At 39.6% G+C, this 21,617-nt stretch overlaps 1 protein-coding gene across 1 annotated transcript in view; it reads left to right on the top strand.

The window, feature by feature from the left end:
• The window catches only part of AK5 (adenylate kinase 5), an 87,969-nt gene that overhangs the window by 63,539 nt on the left and 2,813 nt on the right, over positions 1–21,617 (top strand). The window contains exons 11-13 of the mRNA XM_086753182.1: positions 8,519–8,682; positions 9,717–9,833; positions 13,427–13,618. Of these exons, the coding sequence (XP_086609308.1) occupies positions 8,519–8,682; positions 9,717–9,833; positions 13,427–13,618 (473 nt within the window). The remainder of the gene's footprint in view (positions 1–8,518; positions 8,683–9,716; positions 9,834–13,426; positions 13,619–21,617) is intronic.

Below are 21,617 nucleotides of genomic sequence, written 5' to 3'. Positions count from 1 at the left end.
AGCTGGGACTCTTGAGCCTGGAGAAGAGAAGGCTCTGTGGGGTCTTATCAATATGTATAAATACCTGATGGGAGAGAATGAAGATGAGGGAGCCAGAATTGCCCAGTGACAGGACAAGAGAAAATGGGGACAACTTAAAATACATGAACTTCCATCTGAATACAAAGAAAAAACACTTTTATTGTGAGGGTCGTCAAACACTGGAACAGGTTGCCCAGAGAGACTGTAGAGTCCTCAACAACCTGCTATAGGTGACCCTGCTGTAACAGAGGTGTTGGACTAGCTAATCTCAAAAGGTTCCTTCCAACCTAAAGGATTTTGTGGAAAGATAGCATGTTTACATGTTGTACTTTTATCTCACCCTATCTTATACCAAATACAATTTGACTGCATTTTATTGGAAACCTATGGTGGATGTTATGTTTGAAAAAGTAAAACTAGGTTACTGAAGAGTTCATTGGAGACTTTTCTTAAGGGGAAGATGCATAATACCTAATTTTCAGTCTTTAAGCAAGCTGTAATTCCATGCTTACTGAAGTACTTCCTGCTGTTTGCTACAGTGACAAATTTTCATTCTCTCTGCCTTACGTATCTTATTAGAAAATTATGTTTGGGTTTATACAAACACTGACCTTTTTTTAAAGAAACTGAGGATGCTTAAGGAATTTTGCTTCTGAAATTGTTCATGGTAAGGCATATTTTTCATTTACCTCTGGACTGCCTTTTCTTTTTCAAAGAGTGAGTTTTAATTTTATTTTCTGGTTTTTTTTAAATGGGACATTACTAGCCATCTTCCAGTTTAAAACTGAAAACACACCTTTACCCTATTTCTTCTTACTCTTTAATCCATCTCAGACTTTCTAGTAAAAGCTTTCTAGGAACAGAGGAAAATTCTGCTTAATAAAAAGTCTTAAGTTTTCTTTGTTAATAATGTTATAATGAAAAATTTGGTCAAGTCCAAACATGGGTTACTTGTCAACAAATTATGTAGAAAGATTTATGTTTTTCCCCAAAATATCCCCTTCCCCACCCCTCATCCTCCCACCCCTGAAAAATCTTCTTGAAGTCTGATGTGGAGAGTGAGGTTATTTTTTTTTTCTGGGTTTTTTTTGATGTTTTGGGTTTTGTTTTGTTTTTAGTGACCAACATGAAATCTTCACGGTTGCTCATTTGGCTGCAAAATCTTAATTTTACTCCATCTAGGTAATGAAGGTAAATGGTATTTCCCAGAGCCAGATTTCTTGCTGGTGCTAGATTGGAGTGGACACAAGCTTTTTTTTTTTTTTTACTTACAGCTCAGCCTTTTCAGGCGGGTAAATCTACCTGACCCATGTGCCGTCCAGGTTTTTAACATTATACACATTAAACAAATGCATGTTGCTTGCCTAGGCAGTAAAGTTGTCTTACACGTCAGTCAAGAGCTGAGGTCTAAATCAATGTGAATTGTACAATGACAATAGAAAACTTTGAAGAAGCCTCAGGGGAGCAGAACAAAACTGTAAAGCTTGGGGACAGGGGGAGAACGGAAAAAAAAAAAAAAAAAAAAAAAAAGCACCACAAATTCTCAGTAGCTAAGTACTCTGTTACAGTGGGCAGTGCTAGAAATCTTCAGCCCATGATACTTTGACTAGAAAGAAAGCAGACAAGATGGGTTAGAGCATGCTGCTGTAGATACTTGAATAGGAAACGGTGTCTTGGTCTCAGGTGTCGGTAGGAACATTCACTCATTACATATATTTATTCACAATGAAATAATAAGATCCTTATAAATATGTTTTAAAACTAGAGTTCTAAAGATGTGCATTTGAAGAAGCTTACAACCTAATTGAAATAAATACACCATCTGCCATAGCTGTCAAATTGTGATACTGTTTAAGACAAAGGGAAAAAAGTAGACAACTCCCTCCTCCACTCATTTCCCTCGAAAATTGTCCAAAAAGGGGAAGAAGAAAAATAATCTTAATAGCAAAGATTTACATTAGAGTTAATGTAGGAATTAATTGGAATAACAGTCAACTCAGATTAGTTAAGCAACAATGACAATGTTTTATCTGGACAGCAAAGCAGAGACATAGAACCAGCAAGTCAAAAATACGAGACATAACAGGGTAACAAAAGAGGCAAAACCAAATTAAATTTGGCCTGTAAAGTAAAATTCAAGAGAAAAATAAAAAATTAAACAGATGCAAAAATAAATTTGGGGCATGCTGTAATATTAAAAACTTATGCAATTATTGCCAGTCACTTAAAAAAAAAAAAAAAGAAAAAAAAAAAACCCCAAAAACCTCAAACCACCTAAAAATCCCTCACCAACCAAGAAAACCTTTTTCATCACAGCAACATGAAAAGTAAAATCTTAACCATAATGAACAATGTATGATTTTATCATTCTTAACTAATGCAATACTCTATCACATCCAGAAGATTGTCATACATAAACTTACCGGGAGCATTATCGCTCCCTATCCTCCACAGGAGTTTAATAAAACACAGAACATTTGTCTTTGGTAAAGGCTGAAGCCAGAGAAGAGAGTCTTCAGGAATCTTTCTGCACTTTGGTTTGGAGACAAACTCCCCACTTACTCTTAAATGTACTGCTTAAATCTTAGTTATTGTTACCAATTTCCTCTGCAGAATCCTTGTCATATTCTTGCTGATGAACCAAAGCTGATAATGGTTTAAGCTCAGTGTAAATAAGACCAGCTTTTCAGGTGACACTGAAGATACTATCACCACCTACATTTACAGGTAAAACATTATCAGCTGGAGACACTAGCTTCTTGTGCATACAAAAAAAAAAAAAAAAAAACCACCACCAAAAAAACCCACCCCAAACCACAAAACCCAAAACTCTATTTGTCCAAGGTATGTCAGACCTTAAACGGCTTAATTTATCCTTGAATTTTGCCCTGCTGTGAGTAGAGGATTTTACCAGATGAGGTCCCTTCCAACCTAAATTACTCTACAGTACCTGTATTACGGCTCCTTCTACAATCAGATAGGCATAGGATGAGCAGTGCTTATAATTAAAACCCCAGTCTGTCCAAGCGCTAACTGTAGAAGCTGAAGAAAGCTTCTTTGTCTGACTTTCCATGAAATGAACTCCATGTTTTCTTTAAGAAGGATGACAACTCAGTGATGTCCCAGGACATCACATCACTCTGCCAATATGTGCTTTTGATTGGTTTTTTTTTTGTTGTTTTTTTTTTTTTATTAAAATCATCTTTCAGGAAATGGTTTCACTTAGATAAAAATCATATAGGAACAGCAGATGAAGTGCTATTGAGAAGCCTTGAAATACTATATTCTGAAGCTAAGGCTTGTTTTTATTTGTATAAATAATCCAAGTAGCATTAATACAATTGCCAAACTGATCAAGTCCTCCAAAGACATAGCTTGAATATAAGGATAGCTTGACTGGGTTTATTTTGATTTCAGTTCTGACTTCTGAGGCTCCGTTGTGCAGCTAGGTTTCCCCTGCAAGCACTTTTCCATGACACAGGGATGATACTCATTATGAAAATAAGGTCTGGAAACTGAAACATTTAAAAATTAATGGAGTGACTCTCTTGTAAATCCTGCTGCTAATGTTTTACGTGAATGTTCATAGCATTTTGGTATATGATAAACTCGTAAGGTTTGGCGAGTTTAAAATAGACACATCCCAGTCTATCTGTATGACACTTCTGCTTTATTAATATTTCTAGCAGTAAAGCCAGTTCATGGACTGCTCACATTGCTTGTTCCTGTCCCTGCTCACTCCCAGCAGCAGTCCCAGCTCCCTCCAGCATCATTAATTCATCAGCTTGTGATGTTGTGCTCTAGGCCAGACCAGTACATTTGAATCACATGCCTAGGCTTGTGGTCTTCCATAGTCTGGGGGAGATACGGGCATGAGGGAGAGCAGGTGTAAGAGAGTCAATTTCTTGAGCTCAGATCTTTCACTGATCTAAGGCAGACTGCAGTTAAACATTCAGAAGTGCTGCGTGGGCACTTGTCATTTCTCCCTACCCACTGAGACCACTCTTTTTCTCCCCTTGAAGTGCTCTCTGTGAGGCATTTCTGCATGCAGTAATCAAATGTGGAAAGGTGACCACCTGAGTCAGCAGTGCTGCCAGAAAGTTATTTACCAGAAGATCCCCTTACACGGTTTCACAGGCAGCTGAATCAACATAATGGCGGGGAAAACTGTGCTAAGGTACAGACCTTTTAATCCGACCCTTTCTACAGAAAAGCTATATGCAGAACTGTTTAATTTTTGTACTCTGTCTAGTGCCCTGGTTCCAGATACTTGCTTGCTGTTTGTATCAGAAAGCACAAAGGACACAGTTTCCAAGAATAATTGCTGAACAATACAACATGGTTGATTCCTGAATTGGCAACTTTTTATTAAGTTAATGAATGAGCTTCAAAGCAAGATGTACTGCACTTAGCAATACTAGGATAGTACAAAAGTATGCTAGCATTGAAGAACTACTGGTAGTTCTACATTCTCCTGCAGATCACAGCATACTCATAACTCCTCTGGCCATTTTCTAGGCTCTAACTCTTTATCTTCATGCCATATAGGAAAATTGGAATACAACATGATTAATCTGAATAGCAAGTTACCATGAATCAGTCTGTCACTGGTTAACACTTTTTTTTTTTCCCCAAGTATATGTAGGCACAGTAAAAGATGACAGCATACAAAAAAAAAAAATACAGTGCTCACAAAGAATCCTACGCCTTCTCAACAAAAGCAGAGACATATTTTCCTCCTCCTAACAACTGAGCCATTGGGAAAACTTCACTACCTTTTTCAATGTCTCAAGTTTTTTTTCTGTTTGAAAAATGGCATAACAAGTTGCAGTGAAGGCTTCTTAACTGAAAATACATTTGTGCTAGCTTTTGTTATATTTAATATCCAGCTGTTGCTCCTTATAAACTTACTTCAATTAAATTATGACTTTTTCTCATTTTTTTTTTTAGAAAGATGCATAGATTTAAGAGGCCCTCTAAAGAGAACAAAAAACAAATTTTGCAACACTACAAATTGATAGTAAGCCTCATGACTGCAGGGTTAATTTGCTGTGAAAGCTGCTTATGTAGAAGTGCTATACCCTGAGCCAGAAGGAACTATGTAATGAGTAAGGAAATGCACTTGCACATTCTTTCCCACATAAATAGCTCTTTTTCAGTTATATTAAATATTGGCCTTCAGAGGGAGACAAGACATTAACTAATACTTGAATTTTTGGCATGTAAATTAATACTGGTGTAAATGCTGAGTATGTGTTTGGCCCTCAATGCTGGATTTCCTAGGGGCATTCAGTCTTTCTCAGATAAGGCCAAGCAAGAACTCTAGTCTCATTTGTTGCTAAGAAAGCACAAGACTTTGTAAAGTGGGTCATGTACGTTTGTCAAGCAGTAGGATGTTTTGCTACTCATCAAATGATACTAAATTAATAGCAGTGGCCATAAAAGTTACCATTTTCAGTCCATAACTTACTTAATTATGTCTTTTCCTCTTTAAAGAGCTCAGCATTTTAATCTCAGCTTTGCTGGAACTCTTCTATAAAAAATAAACATAGTCAGTTTTAATTAATGTTTTGGAGGCACGGTAATGCTCATTATGGTGTATGCCTTGCATAATGAGTCATTCTGGCAGCATTCTTATTTAAAATACTAACAGATAAAGGTATTATAGAAATGTATCCACTTTTCTGAATATTTACCTGCTAGCTAAACAACCAAAAATTGTCCTTGTATTGTTATTTCTGAAAAGAGTTCTAGTGTATTTTGTATACGAAGGGACATTATGAAGTTTCTGGTTTGGTTCTACATTCAGAAGAGAAACAGTTACGTAAAAAACAGAATAAAGTAATTTTTATAGCTTTTTTTTTTCTAGTATTGTGTATATACACCAAATAAATAGGGTTAATTTACTGCACCGCTAGTATATTCAAGGGCAGGAGACAGAACGTGTAAACAAGCACATACACACACAGACTTACTCATCTAGAAAACCAAAACAGACCAGAAATAAAAATTAATTGCCACTACAGATATTTAACAGTCTCATTACAGATAATTTGCCTATAATTTATCTGTAACCACTCTTATTTAGTCCTTGTTTTCTTTCAATCAGTGTTTTTACAAAAGAATAATTTTCTTCTGAGTAAAGCAATAGAAAAACAACATGCAACTCACATCGGAAAGAAAATGAGACTATGACAAAGATATTTCTAGTTAAAAGTTGTAGCATAAGTGTGATTCTCACACCAGAGGCTGATAATTGTGAAGCTGAAGTAAAAGACTGCAGGTTGCAGTAGACAAAACCATTCCTTTGATGCTACTGCCTTATGACCCAGTTTTATTCTCAGCTACAATACTGTAGCTTCTCTGAAAATTATATGCTTGGAGCAATTATTTCTTAAATTCAATGCAAAAGTTAGAAGAAAGTTCAAGTCAGAAGGAGACGGTGCCAAATTCACTCTATTGTGAACATGTTATTCCTGTATTTGTTCATGATAATATAAACAAAAAGGAAAATCACATATTTTCTAGCATCTTAAATCCACATAACAGAGCTGTGTAGTCATATTTGAAAGTCACAACAGTCGATAAATACACAAGTTGCATACTTAAAAGACTTTATCAAAAGGAGGGGGTTTTTGTATTTTGGCCTTGCCTCCTCTTTTGATTTTTGAGCACTGTCTCCCTACAAGGGTATAATTACCTCCTGCTGCAGAAGGTCTTCTGAACAGGTCCATCAGCAATTATAAAGATGCTGCTACACACCTTGAAATTTCTCCCCAAATCCTGTCACAATGGAAATGTGCTTTCCTGGCCTCCCCCATCTCCACACCAAGATGGCCCCCACAGCCCTCTCCACCCAGGTCAGCCCTCCCAGGGCACTCACCTTGGCTGTGCAGACCACAGCCACAGAAGTGGGATCCCTGAGAAGCAGTTTCCAGCCATTTCCGTGGGCTGCCGGTCTCTCCAGCTGGGTTGGGGTGGCTGCTGCCACTGAGCGAGAAGCTGAAGAGGCGCTGGGCCTTTCACAGGGTTCACCTTCAGGGTGAGGAGGGAGAAGCAGCCACCTGCATTGGGGAGGTGGGACAGGGCAACGCCAGCGCCCGCAGAGCAAGGAGGTGTCCAGAGCCTCTGAGATGGCCCCAGTAAAAGGGTGCTTCCCAAAGAGGCATCTGAGAGGCAGAGTTTTGGGACTCCAGATGGTGGCAGGTCTCCTGTCAAAGGAAGCAGGGAGGCTTGAAGTGCCATTTCTGACAGGGGGATGCCTGCAGCATTCACCTGAGTCACTGCCCTTCCCCTCGCACCCACTCTGTCTCCCCACAGGCCCCAGGGAGATGTGAGCACCCAGGGTGGGGCTGTGGTGAGCTGGGGGGTGGCCACAGGTGCCTGCCCTCCAGCCTGTGGAAAAATCTCTTGAGCAGTTTCACCTGTGCACCCTGGCAGCCCAGATGGCCCTTCACACCTCTGGTGGTTTGGCTCTGGTTTTCCAGCTCCTGACTGAGTACAGTTGTGGATGCAGAAGAGCAGGTGGTGGCAAGGTCTCCGTGTGCCCGCTGTTGCTGAGCACTTTACTCTTACACTTCCCTGCAGCACGCATGAAGAGCAAGCCCGTGCCACCGCTGCAGGGAGTGGTGTGACTGAGCCTTCGTCAGCATTTAGCAGCTTCAGTGCCTGGCTCTCAGTTATCGGCAGACATACCAGCACCTGACAGATTTCCTCAAAGGAAAAGGGTGTGAGCACAGGGACATTTTGCTCTGACATTTACCACAGTGCAAAAGGGTTTAATTACTGTACACCTACGTTCATCCCGCATAACAGAGGCAGGTTTCACCATCTCTGTGCCTATACCTTTCCGTTACATAGATGGGGACAAAATATTTCCTTCACAAGGATGCACTAGTTTGCTAATATTTGTTGCAGCTATCAAGCTGAACATTGTTCAATTTAAAAAAAAAAAGACTGAAATTTTCAAATAAAAATTCAGCTGAGAAATAATTCAATTTTGATTACAAAGTCTATCTTAATGAAGTCTTATAATACTAGTGTTTAATGACATTGTCTCAATGAATAACCTTGACCAAAAGGTTTTACCTGTTCATTCCTAGCTTCTAAAAACTAGTTCACTGATAATCTAAGATTCAGTTAAAAATTAATGTAAACTGCAGGCACACAAAACTGAGTGAAATACCCTTCCCCACTGGCTGGCTGTTTCCTGTTTTTCCTTTAGATAGTAGTGGTGTTTTAGGAACAGGTTCTCCTCTGTAAGAGATTTCACACTGTTGTGACTCCTTCGGCTTTGGTACACATTTTTGAGTTAGCAGTGTAGTGTTTCAGAAGGGAAGCACATAACTTGTTTTACTGTATAGAGTGTCTTTGCAAAAAAAAAAATTGCAAAAAAGGCAGTCTCATTAACTTCCTCCCACTTCTGTGGTTGCTATAGTTTAAGAAAAGGCAGATATCTATTCTTTTCTAATTCTAGATATTTTTTTTCCTCACAAAGGTGGCCCTGGCTCTGGCAAAGGTAGCCAGTGTGAACAGTTAGCCAAGAAATATGGATTTACTCACCTGTCCACTGGTGACCTTCTCCAAAATGAGTTATCGTCGTTGTCAGAGAGAAGTAAATTGATCAAAGACATCATGGAATGTGGTGAACCTGTGCCTGGTGTAAGCGATGGTTTTATTTGGGGTCCTAGTGGTTAAACAAAGGCAGTGGTAGGTAAATTGTCTAAAAGGGCGGAAATAAGAGACTACAGCTGATGATTCCCATTTAAGTAAAATTAAACTGCAACTTGAGGGAGAAGTTTCCTCGTTGCCGGATCTGTGGCATTTCTTTCCCCTTTCTGTGCCAGCATTTCTTTACATTTCAGACTCCCATAGGCAATAAATTAGTCATGAAATACAGTGAGACAGATGCTGTGCTGTGCATTACAAAATGTAGGAATAAGTACAGGCAACAGAAACTTTATGTCCATTTTATAGCTTCACATTTCAGATTCAGAATAAGTCCTCCTGGCAGCTATTCTAATTTACAGTACCTGCAGTGGTTCCCTGCAGAGCTGGCTGACATCCCAGAGTAGCTGGACTGCAGTTTAATGGAGGCTATGAAGACAGGATGTGGTGTTCTCAGCTGGACTTGACTTTTACATGGCACGTCTGCGGCCCGAACTCCTGGTGCATCTTCAGCAAGTGCAGCTAGATCATAGGATGTGTTTGTTAATGAAAAATACTGGGAAGTGCTGCTCAGGGGAAACTAAAAGCTGCGCGAAGGCTTGATTTTGATGGCTTTGCTCTTTAGTGGGTTTGGTCAGATGGGGTCCCTTACCACTTTCCATGTAATAATTATATCAATGACATAGCAAAATGCAATCAGATTGGAAAACGCTGCAGCAGTACTCCAGAGTTTCACAGGTATGAATGTTGATTTTGAAACTATGAAATATTCCCAGCTATCTAGAGGACACATTGGGAACTCTTGGATGGCTTGCAGCACTGGATTTGTGTAGCATAGCTGGTCCTGAGAGAAGAAAAAGTAGGGTGCCCTGCTACCTGCAGGACAAGAAAAACACTTGCATTCACAGGACCTGCTTTTAGCAAAACAAGGCAGTTCTCAAGGGCATCAGACTAAAGTCAGTGTAAGAAACAAAGGTATCAATCTTTCTTATTAATTAACCAAGTAACGCCCTTTCTTTCCAATGTAGGGTATTGTCCTAGAGCTACTGAAAGAAGCTATGGTTTCCAGGTTAGGGGATACAAAAGGATTTCTGATCGATGGCTATCCCCGGGAGCTGAAAGAAGCAGAAGAGTTTGAGAGCAAGGTGACCATATAATCATAATGCTATTATAACTCTTATTAAGATATAACTGTCATTCTGATCCTGCTTGGGTCCCCATCTTTAGCTGATTGCAATGAGGGTGTGTAAAGAGCCAATCTAACAGTGTTGTGCCGCTGATCACTGAAACTTTGGTACCCCATCAATATATCAACTCCAGCTTTTACCCTCACCTGCACAAACTCTATAATTCCAGGAGAAGTAAAAGCTGATTTTTCCTAAATTTAATATAAACCAGGAACAATTCACATTATGTGGAAAGCACCGTTTTTAGAACCAGTTTTCTAATTCTAAAAGATGGGTGCTATACTTCTTATGAAAATCATCGAGCGCTATTTCATGAGATCAATCCCAAGCACAGCCTGGGCAGAGAATGAATTGAAAGCAGCCCTGAGGAGAAGGACTTGGGGGTGTTGGCTGACAAGAAGCTCAACATGAGCTGGCAATGCGCGCCAGCTGCATGCTGGGTTGCATCAAAAGAAGCATGGCCAGCAGGTCAAGGTAGGGGATTCTGCCCCTCTACTCTGCTCTGGTGAGATGACCCTACCTGCAGTACTGCATCCAGCTCTGGAACCCCCAACATAAGAAGGCTATGGACTAGTTGGAGAGGGTTCAGAGGAGGGCTGGAGCACCTCTCCTGTGAGGCCAGGCTGAGAGAGTTGGGGCTGTTCAGCCTGGAGAAGAGAAGGCTCTGGGGAGACCTTATAGTGGCCTTCCAGTACCTAAAGCGGTCCTACAAGAAAGTTGGAGAGAGACTTTTGACAAGGGCGTGTAGCGATAGGACAAGGGTTAATGGTTTTAAACTGAAAGAGGGTAGGTTTAGATTGGATATAAGGAAGAAATATAGATATAAGGCACTGGAACAGGTTGGCCAGAGAAGTTGTGGATGCCTCATCCCTGGAAGTGTTCAAGTCCAGGTTGGATGGCCTTGAATCTGATCTAGTGGAAGGTGTCCCTGAAGGTTCATGAAAAGCATGTATCTTCACAGTTTGTATCTCTTACCATTGAGCCAGCTCTGCTAAAGCTTGCTGCTACTTTGAAACAGAAAACCACAGATTAAATTTTTGTGATGTGTAACAGGTGGCATAGCCATAAAAAGAGCATTCTGCAAGTAACTGCGTGGCAGTTCAGAGAGTTATGAATTTCCTCAGCATGTGCTAAGACCTACTGAGAAGTCTCAGCTGTACATTTCTCAATCTGCAGAAAATACTCTGTATAAGCCCTATGAGTGAATTCACCACGGTTTAGGAGAAAAGAAATAGTGAACAAGAGGAAATAGTTAAGTATATATTCTATCATATTACACTCCATGAATGTCCTATCCAGGTTTGAAAGGTAATAAAACTTTAGTGAATCATCTGGTTTTTTCTGTGAACCTTTAGCTACTTTAGTTGATTACCACAAAAGCTTAGCAAGATTTAAGCATCAGAAGCCAGACAGAATAATGGGCAACAGGATTTTCTATAGAAGCCATTTATAGAAGTGTTGATCTATTAGTTCCTTTACTAAAGTGGCACAGACTATTCAAAAGGCATTGGAAATTTCATTCATTTTGTGTAGAAGGAGAAACTATTTCAGCAGTGCTCCTTTTCTGGTAGGCATACGTGTCATGTCCTGTGAACGCTGGTGTATGCTGTAAAGTAGGACATACAGACTGGAGTGTCCTGGACTGAGGCATTGCTTATAGTGCTTATACTTAAAAGCCTGGCAGCCCTAAATAGAAATAGCTGTGTAGAAACAGCTTATTCTCCAACTGCCCAATTCCTTTCTATGATAGAATTGTTCTTTTACCTAACCATGATTCTAGAGAAGCACATGTCTCTGTTCCCTCCTTGGTCTTTCTGCTAGGTAAGAAGTAGAAAACAATATTAAATTGCAAGTTCTACATGGCCAGGTGGAAGATACCCAATAAGACAGAGTAAAGACCCCATACATTAGACTTGTTTGGCTGCCTGGAGCTGTCCCCACAGAATGCATTATTTAAACTAAATTGTGTCAGGAAAACAGTAGTTAAAAAAAAAAACAGAACAGTTTTTAAAATTGCTGTAATATCTGATAGGGGCATGACTTTTACTTTTTAGCAATTTTTTATTCAGAAGAATGGCATTTCTTTAATGATCTGAATTCCAGAGAATAGCAACATTGAAATATTTAAGAGAACCACATAGATTTTTCAAAAGGAAATCAGACCCGGTCTATCAAACAAGATAATATTGTCTGATCCTACTTGTCAGTAGACTCCTTCATATCCTCATTGTAAGCTGATAATATGGGTATAACTTTAAAGGAATCATTCCTCATTTATTCTGTTATAATTTCGAATAGACTGTGGAATTCCTCATGTGGAGCTGGGAGGAAGGAACTTCTCACCGTCCTCCTCCAATTATACGAAAAAGGACATTTGTTTACATCACTGATTAAGCCCGCATCTTTTTTAACTTCTCAGTCTAAGTCTCTTGCACTGTTAAAACTGCCTTGTTGGCCTTGTTTTAATCCCAAAACCTGGTATTGCTGCTAATAGCATTAATGTTTTCTGAGCTGTGTGGAAAAATAGATGGATAAAAGCCTGTCATTGAACTGTCCAACATAATCCCTTGGCTTCGGCTGTGTAGAAACAACATAATCCAGACATCCCCAGTCAAATGCACAAGGCCTAACATGAAATATTTACCTTTAGAATATTTCTTCCTTTAAGCGCTGTCAACAAAGGTAGCAATGGCAATTTCCACATATCTGCCATTTAGACTTTCTTTGCTGTATTTCTAATGGTCACTAGTGTGAAGAACAGTCATCTTTTCTCAAGACTTCTCACTCCTTCCTCAAAGGAAGTTCTAAAAAGTGCTCTCCAAATCCCTGCTAGAAAGGGAAAGAATGAGAAAAAGCCTGAGAGCATCAGTCAGGAATTTAATACATAATTTCATAGAAAAATTATCACATTACTTTTCTCTGATCCTGTAACACCTTTATTTTACTTGATAGAGTGGAGTTTATCGCTTTAGACTCAGCCCAACAGTTGTTGCTCAGATAAAACCTTGTGTCAGAGAGAGCTGTGCCTGAGCAGGCTGCATGACAGAGTGTATTGCAAGATTTATGCTAAATTATATGGGTATTTTTCAGCATTGCGGGAAAAGAACAATGGGGATTTGTGGTTAGAACTTTTGATTCTCTCCTAAAATAATCAGATCTAGATAGAGACAATTATTTACTATCTTTGCCAAGGCTTGGGAATAAAAATAAATAAATTTGTATTTATTTGGTTTATAGAAAAGGGCAGACTCTCCCTTATGACTAGTCTGGCACTAGCCAAAAAGCACTAAATGATGCACTTCTTATAAAATTTGGAAATTACTCACCAATTTGAAGACACAGAGAAATAGATCACATCCTTCCTTTATGCCATGCATAGTAATAATGTAGCGTTACACTGCAAATATTGACATAAAATAGTGTGTGACCTAAAGTAATTCACAGGATGTATTCCTGTGAATATGTCAAATAACAAGCACTTGATGATGTACCTGAGTCTGTTGCTCCTCATTTCTGTGGTTTGAATACTTGTTGTTTTTCTTTCTCTCTAGATTGGGGAACCAAAACTTGTGTTGTACCTGGAGTGCTCTGTGGAAACCATGAGCAGTCGCCTTCTGATGAGAAATCAGAGCGGTCAGCACTCTGCTGATAATGCCGAAACCATCAAGGACGGAATCGAAAGCTATTACCAAGCATCAAACCCTGTGATTGCATACTACGAAAGGAAGACACAGTTATGCAAGGTAAATTACTTGACCTTTTAAATTAAATTATTGCTTTTTACTTCCATTATAGGAGCAATATTTGGAAAATACTGACACGACAGCATTTATGAACTGTATTCGTTTATGCACTTTCCAGCTTGTGCTTGTTTTACACTTCCCTGGTTTGTTTGCAACTTCTACAAACTTCTGAGTTCCATAGTACAATTTGAAAGAATAAAAACACAGATTTATCCTGAGTCTGAGAGCATATCCTGTATCACTACCTCATCTGTATAGAATCTCTTATAAACATTAATGCTACAGCTTTTCTTTAAGTATTAGGATTTATTTCTCTGTGAGGGCTTTCAGAATTAGGATAAAAGATTGTGTTAATCCAAAGCCCTTTACTTAAATTTACAAAACTGACAGTGTATATCCTGAAAAAAAAACAGACCTGCACACAAGAAAGATCTTTCTGCTGGAATAAATTACGTACTTATATTAATTTCAGTGAACTACCTCGGTTTACACCTGCTGAGGATGTGATATTTAAAGCATTCTTTTTATTCTCTAATCAATACTTTACAGAGAAGCAATAAAAGATTCATCAGTGCCCTTAGCTTTTGTATATGCTGGCACATCTGTAAGCTCATTTACATGGGATGTTTGTATTTCTTTTTGTATATTTCTCTGCTCTGTCATGGCAAACTGTCCCTTGTGTTCAGCTACAGAAAGACCTAATCTGACTGAACCTTCTTGTCCTAAAAGGGAAAGAATCCAACCGTAGTTTCTGGTAATATTATGGGAGCTTTTTTTTTCTAGAGGCTGTAGCAAACATGCAAATCATGTCTCCCAAACCTTTCTCCTCTGTGGAGTTCCCAAAAGAGAAACATGCAGCTAATTTATTCACCCATATCTTGACCTGAGAATAGAGTAGATTATGTAGTCCTGACAAAAGTGATACTCAAAGTGGGAGTCCTGATTTGTGTCCTTTGCTAACCCCACAGTAAGTGCACAGAAGGCGAACTCTAGAGTGGCAGAAAACACATCCCCAATTACTCTTCTTTTTTAAGTTTAAGAATGATTATCTGTTTTTATTTATATTTTCTTTGACAAGCTACTTTGCCAACATTGCAAGGATGTGTCTCATTAAGAATTCAGTACAATACACAATACACCAACACAGTGGGATGCAAAGGGAAACAGAGCGCTCTGTATCTCTTAAGATCTTATTCCAGTCAACTGTGTCTACCACAGCGTTTCCCTTTTTGAAGCATGGGGGAAGTGACAGCACCAAAGAGAATGAAACTGCACTAAATACTTTCACACAGGTTTTTGCATTCATGGTCTGCCTTGTTTCACTTGATGGGACTCTCCTTGCTCTTCCTTAATCCGTCTGCTGCACTTTTCTGCTCCATCTCCTGTGCAATCTATGCAGTGGCAATACATGCAGTCTCTTCTTGAAAGCTTATAGCTCATTAGCTCCTGAAGGGACTTGCCTAGTCTGAGAGTCAGAACTGGATATGTTCTTTGCACTGTTATATCATTATTTTTTTTGAGAACTGACATTGTGTGTTTGCACGTTACAAAATATCCGTGCATTGCTTGAACAGTGCTTACAGTGTTTTTCTTACAATGTCTGTACAGTCTCTGTACTTCCTTCTGATGAATGTAGATGTTCAATGTACTTCTGTCTTCTGGGTGGAACTATTGGGTATGAAAGCTCTGTAAAATTAGCTTTGTAAACATTATCATGCAACATGTCCTTTTAAAGTTGAAAAATGTGTTCTGTTTTTCTTGAACACAAGTACTCTGTGTTGAAATGTCTACCTCATCCACTTTTTACTAAACTGATAAAATACACGTCTGCTATCAAAGCTGTGATTCCATTTCGAATGTAAGTAAAGTACACCGTTATGCTGTAGAAAAATACATGTTCAGTTATTTATCAGCATTTAGAGAACACTGCCAAAATACTCAGCATTTTGTATTATTAGTATTGTATTATTATTAGTAGTAGTGTTTATATTCCCTATCAGTTCTGCAGTGGACACTGCTGGAATTAAAAAAAAAAAAACCACCATCCCATTTGGAAATGCACTAAATACTGTGAAACAAAGTAATTTCTTTTATGGAAGGAATGCTTGTTTAGGATTTTTTTAGGCACTTTTCCTGGATAACTGAACTCAGAATTTAATCATACAGTCTGACTTGCTCAATGACACAGCTCAAACATAGCGCCTGGCACAGTGGCACCCTCCTTTGGGCAGGAGGTTGGACTGGGTGGCCCACTGAGGTTCTTTCCAACCTGCATTATTGTCCTGTAAATGCACATCTTGCAAACCTATACACTATTTGTCTCAACAATTTGAAGAATAAACACAAAGAAAAAACAGTTAAGACTTAGTCAACAGCTGTTTTGAAACAAAGAGAACTCGAGAACACAAAACGTGTAACTGTTAGCTGTGTGGGAAATGAAGAGAAAGCAGACATTTAGGTTTCCAGTTTTAAAACTGTTCTAGCAGTGAATTCATTTAGGCTGCATGTGTTGAAGAAAGCAGAGAGTAAAGGGGAAGTTTGCAATTCCCAGGACACAGGGTTAGTTTCTTATTTATAGCAACATATTTTACAGGCTGCTAAGCATTGACATTAGCAGCCACTCTGATGTTCTCTGAATGAAGAAAGGAAATTCAGGTGGAAAGCAGAAAAACTGTCAGTAATACTTCTGACTGCCATTTTTGTGTGTGTGTGTGTGGGCTAGGCTAAAATAGTCCTTGGTTTTTGTTATTTGTAATATCGTATACATACACAGAAGGCTGAGACTTCACCTAGAGGCAGACTAACATGTTTAATATTTTTCTTCCTGATTTTAATGATAACACCACATGTTTTCAGCTTTGGGAATCAGTTCATTCCTAAGTGGGTTTTATTACTCTCCAGCACTGACCAGCACTGGTTGAAGATGTTAATGCTCCCATTGAGATGCTGCTGCCTCTGTAATTCTGCTCGCTGAAAGAACTGTGTATATGTTTCCTAATCCATTTCAGGCAAAGCCACCAAACTTAATTTAGAAGTATTGATGTGAAGATCCCTTAAAATAAATGATCTCATCTGCATTCATGGATTTTTTAAAATAATCCATGGATCTTTATGTAAATACAGACCAGAGGCTTGTGCACTGTTTTTCCCAGGCAAAGCTGTTGGGATCCAATAGCTTCAGGGAAGTGATGTCTTATCCAAGGGTGCTGTTTGCAGATCCAGATCAGTCTGTGATCCCAGGATAAGTGATGGCCAAAGCATCTGAAGAGAAGCTATTCAAGAGAGGAAGAGAAGAAGCATCTAAAAGAATCTTTAGTTGCCATCTTCTGGAAAGTTATTCCTGCCCAGGCTTGTTTTTTCAACAGTAGCAGCTCTCCAGTGGAAGGCCCATGTGAGCTTTATGTCCCTTGAGATTTCAGCCATGCACTTTCTTGAGAATTCAAAGGAGTGGATGCTGAGATTTTAAAAGGAATATTAAGAGTCTAAATCACACCTAACTGCCATGAAGATTCAGCATTAATCTTTTCTAGCCAGCTTACTGCAATGTATGACTAAGCACCACTAATAATTGTAGGTGAAATAATGTTTAACTGTAGAAGTGATCATGTCTTGTAGGGCTTAGCTGTAGCACCCAGTCCCTGCTCTGCCACAGAAAAGAAAATCAGAATTCTTAAATAGACTTATTCAATAAGCATGCAATAAGCTGGCATATTGATATTATTTCATTTCTACATTTTAAGTGTATTTAAGAGCTGGGCAAAGTTTTCCACAGATTGGGAACAGCACATGGCGATGGTGGCACATGTTTAACTTGTCTTATCCAGCCCAAAAGTTTTCAGTCCTGAAACAGGCGGATTAAATATGCAAATCTAAAATTCAGTTCTGGGCATAAGGCCAGCAGAGGGTCTGGTGCAGGAATTAGATGCTGGATGAGCACTCAGCATAGGAAACAGTGATCCGTCATGCCTTGACAAGGTGTGCTTGAGACAACGTTGTCAAATTAGCTTTCTCATTCTCTGCATTGGAATGGGTGTTACAGCACAGGTGGAAGGAGCCTAATAAACACAGCAGAGATAGAATCTCTACTGATCTTTTTGCTTTACTTGCACAGAAGAGACAAAGGTATGTGGTTGTAACAGCATTCCCATTTTAATCAATGAGAATTTTATGATCTTCTCTAAACCTAGAATGGTTGTGCATAGATGCATTTGTAAATAACTAATATGATGTCTGGAAATTGAACGTTTTTCCATTCTGCTGACCTCTGAACAAGAACAGTGATCTGATGAAGTTGCCAAAAGATCAGGACTCTGTTTGAAATTTTCCTTTGGCCAGGATTACCAGTCACTGTTTCTGCTCAGCAGTGGAAGTGTGAGGCGTGCTCAAAGGGTGGAGAATTTGAGTGCAGATGAAGCATCTGTGAACCTGACAGGAATAAATAGTGGTGATCCTTCCAGCTACACAGCTGAGATGAAGAACTGTGATGTAACATACAGGGTTGTATTTACAAAGGGAGATGAAATGACTGAAGGGCAAAGAGTTACTGTCCTTTGCTCACTCTTCTGCTAAGGCATTGATCTTCTAAACTGTGTCCTGGAAGGTAAAGTAGTTGTAACACTAAGTTAGAAATTTTCCAATTAATTTTTTTTTTAAATCATGTTTTGGGAATATAGTTTAATATTCCATAATTTCTGTCATAGTCAGTTACAGAACACCCACCTGCCACTGAGGACAGCAAGCAGGTACTTTATAAAGGAGACCTCATACTGGAAATGCAAGGACTGAAAACACTACTCACAAAGCTGCCTGATTCTGTTGGAAGCAAATGTTTCAGATCAATGAAATGAAACAAAATGCACTATGGTATCTGTAGCAAGCAGGTAGATACTCTTGTTTTAAAATTTATTTCTCAGTGATTTCCAAGGCAGCTGGACAGAAAAGTGTGTCTGAAAATTTAATAGGCACCTACTTCAGTTTTAACATGGGTAAATGTAAATACCTTTGAATATATGGCCCTCTGTCAAATCAGAAGAAAGGGAGAAAAAAAACTTGATTGTTTTTAATCTCTGACTCAGTCTTTAAAGCTTTTTTTCAAGTAACAGTGTGTAGGAGGGTAATAAGTAATGGAAAAGAGCAATGCATTGGTAGTTAAGCAAGGCAAAATTGATCCTACTTAGCTAACGTAAGGCACCTAGTATGTGTCTTAAATGGAAGTTCCCTGTTCAAAGTTACCTGAGGAAAAGGGGCACGAGTATATCAAATAAGGTAAGCAGTCCAGAGCAGAGGAATTTCAAGGATGTCCAAAAAATTTCACTATTTCAGATCACATCCTATGGGAGCTTAGCCTACAAAGTTCAGTGAAAATGCAGTTCTTTTTCTTTTTTTTTTTTTTTCTATTTATCTTTCTTTTTCCACAGTGTTGTTCTACTGTTTCTTTCTAAAATCAGTTGAAGTCACATGCTGAGTAAGCAGTAGTTACTAGATTCTTATCACAAACATTTCCTTTAATCATTATGAAAGAACGACTGACCATCCACCTTCTCATGATCTTCCACTTCTGAGCTTTCTCTTGTTGAAGTTTCCCCTGTTAGAAGTTTCTCTGGGGAGAGGCAAAGTGTAGTTTTCCCTTTAGAGAAGGGATAATCAATGGTAATAGTGATAGCAGGTATGTAATTTATATCTGTCTTTTGAAAGGTTGTCAGAGAATCGTTAACCCTGGTAGGTAAGTAGGTGGGGAACAAAGGAACAAGTGTTTCTGTGCTACCCCCCTTGGTGGCTTGTGACCCATTAGATGAGACATCGGTCTAGAAAGACACATCAGAAACATTAGCGGGGGATTACAGATAAAGCACAATGGTAAATTCATGCCAGATGGGAGTAGCTGTCAGGGCAGCATGTTTCCATTGGATTTCTAGAAGCTTGATCCATTGCTCTGAGAACCAGGTACTGCAATATCTCAGAGAGGTATGTCAAAGATGTCATTAAAGATGTTAGTGACAACACAGCTGAACTTGACTGACCTTCAATAAGAAGCTTCTAACTAGTGGGTCTATTCCAGAGTGTCAGTCTGTCTTTCTGAAAACGCTGGTGCTCAGCCATCCTCTCTACAGGCAGTCGGGTTTTTCGCAGTGGCAGTATACGTTTAGGGTTCTAAATCCCAAAACCTACAACAAATGGAGATTTTATGACATAAAATCTAATTGGCTGATTTTAACGCCAAAAGGAGTGACATTGTACTATGAAGATTATGACTCCAGTCATTTTTCATATGAGTTCATTAAATTTCTCTGTATTTGAAGTTACCTAAAGCCATAGTGGCATTTCAAAACTGGAGGCACTATGGAAAACTGTATCTGGATCTTGCTTTTATGAGAAGACAGTAGCCCTGGATAACCTTGAAAATAGTCCTAATTTATGAGGTTTGTTATAATTTGAGAAAAAGAAATACACAGTTTTCTCTCCTGGTCCTGCAGAGAGTGTAATTGAATTACTGTGGTACTAGCTGAGAATGATTGTCACATTAAGTTAGTTTTGTGCCATGACTTTTAAGTTAGTTTTCTGAATTGGACCTTTGTTATTTAGCAGGCCAGCATGGGAAGCACTAAGGCTGTCATTAGTCACGCTCATCCGTATTTTACCGTGACTGCTAGGAAGGCAGCATTCCAGCCCATCATCGAGGGTGGCAATTTCCACGCTCACAAATCTAATTCTTCATCACAGCTGCCTAGATCTACACCTGAGTATCAGTCCCAGTTCTAGAAGAAGTTGCCGAAAAGCCAATGGCAATCGTCAGCTGTGCAGATTAGGTGAGATCAGTTATCCAATGCGGATGTATTTATGGAGTAAAGAGATAACAAACGTACATAGAAGACAAGAGAGCTTTGAAATGGCTGTGGCCTTCACCCTGTGTGACGTGTATTTCCTGTGGAATGGCCGTATGAAAATAGGTGTCTTGGCAGTTGCGATGGACAAAACAAGCTGCTTTATAGCAGCTGAGATGGGAGTTGGTAGTTTTATCCTTACTGGAGAAGGCAGGCATTTGGTCCAGCATGGTTCACCATTCCCCTTTTTTCTTTGCTGCTAGTAAGTAACTCCCTCCTACACCCTTTGTTTCTGTGGCATAGAAAGCTTCTGAACACCACGCAGCCCTTGTTTGAGAGCTGACCGTTCTAAGGCACCGCATGCTGCTTCACATGCTGTTCCAGCCTGTGTGTGCTTCAGCACTACATAAAGCAGCGGTGTCAGCAAGCACCAGCGTGCCAGAGAGCAAGGGAAGCAAGAGAACTGTGCCAGGAGGTCAGAGGAGGGTAGTTCAGCTCAGGCTGTGAGATTCTCTTGGGGTGAGTCCAAGGGGACTGAACCCAGTCAGGCATGGCTCCTGAAAGGTTGGCCAGGCTGGTCATTTCCAGTGCTGGCACGGTTGTGTGTGGGGGTAGACTGGCTGAGTGTGCCAGCGCTCCTGACAGGATGCAGCCGGGGACCACACTCTGCAGCACCTGTGGATGCCACCAGGAGCGGAACCAAGCTACGGAGCGTGGATGCAGTCCCTTGCTGGATCTCTGCAAGGAGCAGCTGCTGACTCCCACACGAGACTTCGCACCGAGGGACTTCAGTGTACATTGAGTGCAGTCAGACTGTACAGGAGCTGGCTGCAGTCCCAACAGCGTATCTGAGAAGAATTTCATGGCCTGTTTAAAAAATACTTTTTTTTTTTTTGAGTTTGAAATTCCTTTTATTCTCCTGCAGAACAAAGAGGTGGCAGAAAGTATGATGGTCAGGGATGTCCCCTTCAAACATTACAATTGTCTGGCACCCTAGCCAGCAACTTGGGATGAAAATGTAGCGCGTAGTTCTGAAAAACGGGCTTTAGCAAAGTTGTCATGGGTCCAGTTAAACGTGTGCAAGCCTGGACAACCTCTGGGCAAAACAGAATCTTTGGGATGTTAAAGAAAAAAAATTTCTTCAATGAAAGTGAGTTCTTATACAATAAAACCAGTGC

This window comes from Chlamydotis macqueenii, chromosome 8, assembly GCF_036417535.1.
Source record: "Chlamydotis macqueenii isolate bChlMac1 chromosome 8, bChlMac1.mat, whole genome shotgun sequence".
NCBI classification, from domain to species: Eukaryota; Metazoa; Chordata; class Aves; order Otidiformes; family Otididae; genus Chlamydotis; species Chlamydotis macqueenii.
Note: the sequence above shows the minus strand (reverse complement) of the source record. Positions and strands in the feature narration are given on the sequence as shown.